Below are 6,756 nucleotides of genomic sequence, written 5' to 3' on the forward strand. Positions count from 1 at the left end.
ATATATATATATATATATATATATATATATATATATATATATATATATATATATATATATATATATATATATATTTGAATCATGAAAGGGCATTGACAATTGTAGGATTGGAACTAAATGTTGATTGAACAAAAGCAAATGCTTATGATTTGCAATCACACCCTCCTCCTCCACCCCCTAAAACCCTATGCTTAGGCTAACCAAAATTTTCACTCTCAAAAGGGCATATCAGTAATTTCAACCACCATTTAATCCGCGTAACCCAATTACTCCAAACTCAAAAGTCAATATCCAAAAATTAGCCGTTAAAAAAAAAAAGTTCATTATATGATAAGAATGATAATTAATAAATTAAAAGAAAAATAAACAAGGAAATTGCATCCAAATTTAATTGTTGCAAGACAGAGAGATTTATTTATTTATTTATTTTTGTTTCCATTTGAGTAAGAGACAAAGTGCAAGAAAAGAGGAATTACTTTTGTTTTTTGTAAAAAAAAAAAAAAAAAAAAAAATCAATTGTCCACACACCACTAAATGGAATCTCCAAACTTTTTCCTTTTTTTTTTTTTTAAAAAAAAATTAATTCTCATTGGTCTATAAATAAATGAGAATTCATTATTCTTCAACTCCCTAATACTTCAATTTTCTTTTCTATTTTCTTTTTCTTTTTTTCCTCATCAAAGCTTTTCATCAATGGAAGATTTTGCTTCTCTTTGGAGTTATCATCAAGAGGTTTGTCAAATTTCTGTCTTTAATTCCCCTTTTCCTTCCATTTTCTCTTCTGGGTCTTCCTTTTCCCCCCATTTTCACTTCAATTTCTCTCTGTTTTTTGGGTTCTGAATAAAAAGATTGAAACTTTTCAATTGGGTTTCAACCTAATTCTCTAATTTCATCTCTGAATATTTCAATTTAACAGAAAAACAAACAAACTCTCTGTTCTGACATCTCGATTTGATGTTAATGGAAACAGTGGAGATTCGAATTTTTAAACTTTTAGCTTTGTGTTGTTGCAGGGTATAGATGAGCTAAGACAGAAGCTTTTTTACACAACAATTGAGCTAGAATCAGTAAAAATGGAAGCAAATCAAGAGATGATAAAGAACAAAGAGAATGTAAAGAATTTATTGAATCTTCTTCAATTAGCTTATAAAGAAAGAGACGAAGCCAAGAATCAACTTCATAAAGTATTGAATAAACTCAATTTCCAACCTGAAAGTCCTTTGATTAAAGCAAATTCAAGCATCACAGAATCCAACAGCCTCTCAGCTGATAACAATAACAATAGCAATACCTTCAATAACATCTCGGGTTCTCCCGTTGTCGACTCGTTCTTCGACGCGGCCGCCGTTTCTTCGCCGACGGATTTTTCAAGCTTCAATGTAGGGGATTCTCATAATGTGGATCAATGTAGTTTGGTGATTGAGAGTATTGTGAAAGGGAAGAAATTGCCTGAGAAAGGGAGGTTGCTGCAATCTGTTATGGAAGCTGGGCCGTTACTTCAGACGTTGCTCGTCGCCGGTCCTCTGCCTCGGTGGAGAAATCCGCCACCGTTACAGCCTATGAAAGTATTACCACCTGTTTTGATTAATAGTACTCCTAGAATGTGTTCGAGTTCTATGTTGAATTTCTCCAACGTTGTTGGTTTGGATTCTTGTTGTTTTAACCAAAATGGATTGGTTTCAACAACTACTAATTCTTCTTCTTTTGCCTCCTCTCAATTTCAATCTACAAAGAGACAGAGATTACATTGAATATCATCGATTCATATTCTATATTGTAAAAATTATATATATCTTTGGCTTTGTTGGTTTCATTTGTAAATGATGTTATAGTTTTCCCTTTTGGAATTTGAAATTCCAAATTGTTTTTTTTTTTTTTTTCACATATGAATTCATTCTTTTTCCCTTTGTTTTGTACGTAACTTTGGTTGAGGTTTTTATCTTTAAATTTTTTATTTTGTACGATTTAAGTTTTACTCATTTTAAATTCAGGCATAAGTGTATACTCGATTGTAGTAGTTCTCATTTCTTACCTCTTTATTATGAGATTGATGATTTGACGCTTAATTTTTGTTTGGTTTAGTAATTCTAACGTGACCAGTATTACCGTATTCTCTTGTCAATATTGTTAATAGTTCTATGACTTCTCTATTAAAAGGTTTTTCCTTTGATTAAGGAGATTCGTGCCTTGGTTTTGAGTTTCTTTGATTTTTCATTTTGGTTTGTGCTGTGTGATTGGAATTCCATGGTTCATTGTTTTGTTTGGCCCGAGTTTTTCGATGTTCAATTTTCTTCAACTTCTTCCTTTCTAGAGTGGTTTATATTTTATTTTTAAAAAAAAAATTATGGATAAAAAATTACCTTAAAATAAATAACAAATATACATAACTATTAAGAACGAAAATCAAATTAAAACTTTTTTACCTATTTGCGTGTGTTCGTGAAATTTGGAAGTTAATTCTGTATTTGTCTTGCCTTGATTCATCTTTGAATAAGTTGGTCCTCATCCAAAATTTATTAGCTTCATGCTTCAAAATTTATCAAATATTTTTTTAGAGTTTGAGAACATATTAAACAAATACTTAAATTATATTTAACTTAGTAATATTCGCATGATCTCGATTTCTAAAAATAAAATATTTAATTCTCCCTATCCTGTAATTATTGTACTCAAAGAAGAAAACATGATTACTAATTTGATGATTAAGGCGTAGGAAGTGTTTATCAGTATGTTAAAAATTTTGTATAGTAATTATTATATAATTTACAGATTAAATTACAAATTTGGTAGATATGTATTGGAGAAAATTAAATTACAATATTTACTAAACTACTCTCTCCAATATCTAAAATCAAATTTCCATCTCTCAATGGACACACCAACATCTCCTCAATGTTGAGACTCCATAGCCATGCCAGTCGAGAGTTTTTTCTCTTCAACATCAAATCCTTCCTCTGTTCTGCAATGATCACTCTTTAGGGTCTTCTTCTTCAAAAGGGTGTTCCTTTATTGTGTTGGTATGTTAGTCAAATGGGTGTTCCCTACAGCCATGGCTACTCACAATCCCAGTACGTTTTTCCCCCCTTTTTTTTCTGTTCGTACATTTATTTTCTACTTAATCACCTTCAATCTACAAAACCCATGTTCCAGTAAGTTGACAACACTCAATGGGATTAAAAGTTTTTCCCCTTTTGAATTTAGTGCTCAAATTGCTATTTCACTTGCAATACTATTTTCAAAATGCCCTAAATCCCTCGTTTTCGATTTTCAGGATCAAGTTTGTGATATTTGAGGTGATATTGTGTATAAGGAAGTAGTTTTCACTTCCTCTGCATGCTAAATAGCCTGTGAGCACATCTATGCTTTACTTCTCTTTTCTTATCATTATAATTTCTTTCTTAGTTTTCTTCTCATTTTGGTCTGATCTTAATATCCTTGTTTCTTTAATGTACTTTTGTCGTTGTCTGTACCAGTTATTGTATAATGCATGTTCATAATGTTAAGAAAATCCCAGCAAGTTGGGTTTGTGAGTCATGTAAGTTCAATAGAAGAGATGTTAGTGAATCATGACACCCATTTTAGTCTTAAACACAAACTCTTCTGTTGTGAGACTTTAAATGTTGCTTCTCTTGTTGGACAACGGCTTCAATAAGCAACCATAGAATCTAAAGTCTTCTTCCATAACTTCAAATGTTGCTTATGTGATATTGAACTTCGAGAATTTTGTTAATTTTTGTTGATGCCGAAATTTTGGCAGGTGTGAATCTGCCTAATTTGGATCACCTCAACTAAGAATTGAGAGAAGAGAGTACTTTTACAACAATAATGATTCTACATGTTGATGTACTGCTTGCCACACACATTCTGCGTCAGCAAGGACTTGTGTTGGTATGGCAAGGATTGGAGTTGTGTGGTTTTCCTTTCTATGAACATGAGGTTGGGTTAGCGTATTTGAGTCGATCCTGGTTTCTTGTTGACCAAGCTTTGAGTCATTTGGGTTGGCTCTAGGTGTAATTGACCAAGCTTAGATTAGGCTACAAGCAACAAACATGGCCTTGTCTGCCAGGATCCAACTCATATGCTGTGCATTGGCATGCTTTGGGGTTTCGTCTTTGGAGATCCTTCTGAGTTTTTGTGTATTTCAGGTTTAGTTCTACTCATAATGGTGACTTCCACTCTTAAGTTGGGTTTGTGGTTTCGCCTTTGGTTCTCCCAAACTAAACATTCCAGGTTCAATCTGGGAGTATGATCCTCTGCTTGAAGTTGGGTCTATAATGGCATGAACGTGCTTGGTTTTTTACTTAGGCATCTTTTTCTGAGATCTTGAGAGAAACCTCAGATTTGGTATTTTCTCGGAATAATTGGCTTACCTCATTGAGCTTCATTCTGACATTTCAGCTCGTATCATCCACTTCAGTATCATGACCAGTGCTTAGTCTTTCTAAGTTTGCCTATTGGTTGTATTCTAACGACGGTTGAGGACACTTTTACTTGTATTCTCTTACCAACTCTCTTTGCTCGTTTGTTTCAGTTCCTCAAAGGATCAAATATTTCCCTTCTATAGCTTGACATTTGCAAGATCGGTAAGTAATCTGAGTAAAGATTTTCACTTTTGTCTTGCCTTAAAAGGTGAGTCTTGTTTCTTTGCGTTTTTCATCAATAATTCCACCTTTTGCTGAGGGGTTAATGTTGTTGAGCCCGACCGAGGCTGAAGTCAACATTTTTTGTTGTTTCTTTTTTGTTTTTGTGTGTTGTTTCTAACTCTTCTTATCTATTTCAGATATGGGTGGTCCTCGGCTCTCTTTGTATGAACGCCTAGCTCTAAAGAAGGCCCCTAGAAATGCCGTTGAGACATCCGAGGGACCATCGACAGTAAACGTCACTGACCTGACAGAGGACAAGAATCCTTTTTATTCAACCTTTGATTCCTCATCACAAGTCCCCTGCAAACTTTTATCAGTCCCATCAGCTACATAGTGGTTCAACCACACAAGGAGTTGAGCAATCAACTGGGATTCGTGCTTTTGTTCTCTTGGAGCAAGAACTCGGTCAAAGTCGTCCTGAGGGGGAAATTGGGTTTAATGATGGCCCTTCAGAAGCCATCACGCAAGCCCTCTACAAGTTGCATAATGTAGGTTATGTTCTTGTAGTATCGTCCCTCTCTTTCATACATTACTAATGAAGTTTCCCTTTCTAGATCTTCATCCAAGCTTCTGTGTCAACTATGGGGTTGGTGAACCTCATCAACTTTCTCCAGCAGAACTATGTTCCCAAGACTGAGCTAGCTCAGCTTCAAGCTAGTTCAGCTCATATTTTCAACTATTAGCTGAGGCTAGAATCAGGCTGGAATGTTGTCGAGCTGAACTTAAAACACTCAACCCTCAATTGGCTGAGGCTGAATCTCGCTTCCACAGTCCTGAATCTTTAGCTGAGGAGTTCAAGAAGACAGACACATAGGCTAAATGCAAGATAATATAATGGAAAGCACGGTTCTTTGGACAATTCGGCAATGCTGTCGATGCTTTTCCTCGGATAGATTTTGGATCCATCAATAGAATTGCCAAGATTGAACTTGCAATTAATCAATAAATAAAAATGGTCTCTGAAAGCACAGTTTAATCTATTTGTCCATTGTTAAACTAATTTAGTATTTCTATCCAGTTTAACGACTGTTGTGCAAAAACATAAGTAAACACACAAACACATGAATACATTCAAAAGACATCAACTCATAAATTCCATGGGCTAGACATAACTCATCAAATATTCCATAAGAAAAATACAAGATTTTAAGGTAAAAGAGAAGATAAATAGGTGTTATTGCGTCGGACTGTTCGTCCCCGATGCAGTATCCTGTTCCTGAGCTTCAAAAACCTTTCTCTGAAGCTCCAATTGTGTTGTTGAAAGGTCCAATTGTGGCTTTGCTCTCAATGACATCCAACACGATGTATTTCAAATTCTAGTATGAATTAGAGCTTCGATTTCATTTTTTAGATAAAGCAATTTATTGAACATAGTTGCTTACTTTAACCAATTTTCATATATACTAATTTTTACTTTTAAAAGCAGTCGGATTTAGACCTTGTTTAGTTTAATTTTTCAAGTATTCGGTTAAAAGTGAATCATTGTAGAATTTTTTTTTGAAGTGTTTGTCAAATCAGTCAAAATAATTTTTGAAACTCTTTTAAAGTATGTTTAACTTTTTTTTTCTTATCAAATAAGAGGTTAAACAAAAATGGACTTTTGGAAAAGAACTTCCATTCTCTGGTCAATCCAAACATTCATACAAGTTTGAAGCTTATTTGCAGGTAAGGTTGAATTTTACCCATTAATCAACCATGTAACAACATAAAAGTTCAAGATGTGAACGAGGAGTATATATTTTTTAGAACACCAAGTTCTAAATTTTCTTTTTACTAACTTTGGTATTATTTTTATACTTATGTCCATACATGTTTTATTTTATAGTTTTAACATTTTGACTTCAAGTCTTGTTCTAATGGTGCTATGCTAATCCTAAAAAGGTGTTGGGAGGAATGAGTCAACTATTATAGTTAGATTATAATAATTTATATTTGAAGCGTAGATTATTTTAATTTGAGTTATAATATAATGAAATTGAGATGTGACCTATTTTATTTTAAGAATAAAATAGTAAACATTACAACAAATAATAAAAAATAATGAATGTTAAATAGTATGAAGTGTCGTAGCAAATAAGAGGTTTTGAAATAGTGTTTTATGTATCTAATTGAG

The 6,756-nt window shown here is 33.4% G+C and overlaps 1 protein-coding gene and 1 long non-coding RNA gene across 3 annotated transcripts; both read left to right on the forward strand.

Annotated features, from left to right (window-relative positions):
- The first annotated feature begins 364 nt into the window (after nt 1–364).
- On the forward strand, nt 365–1,921 carry LOC103497200 (uncharacterized). The gene is made up of 2 exons (XM_008459312.3): nt 365–732; nt 1,014–1,921. Exons 1-2 carry the CDS (start codon nt 694–696, stop codon nt 1,749–1,751), a joined length of 777 nt encoding a protein of 258 aa, XP_008457534.2. The 5' UTR covers nt 365–693; the 3' UTR covers nt 1,752–1,921.
- A 913-nt stretch (nt 1,922–2,834) lies between these two features.
- LOC103497201 (uncharacterized) lies at nt 2,835–5,621 on the forward strand. Of its 2 annotated transcripts, XR_007816111.1 has the most exons (5): nt 2,871–3,068; nt 3,272–3,347; nt 3,758–4,583; nt 4,781–5,131; nt 5,198–5,621. It is a non-coding gene; the product is annotated as an uncharacterized LOC103497201 (long non-coding RNA). The 2 variants fall into 2 exon arrangements; XR_539356.3 differs by having other exon boundaries at nt 2,835–3,068; nt 4,781–5,621.
- The last annotated feature ends 1,135 nt before the right edge of the window (nt 5,622–6,756 follow it).

This window comes from Cucumis melo, chromosome 12 (genome assembly GCF_025177605.1).
Source record: "Cucumis melo cultivar AY chromosome 12, USDA_Cmelo_AY_1.0, whole genome shotgun sequence".
NCBI lineage: Eukaryota > Viridiplantae > Streptophyta > Magnoliopsida > Cucurbitales > Cucurbitaceae > Cucumis > Cucumis melo.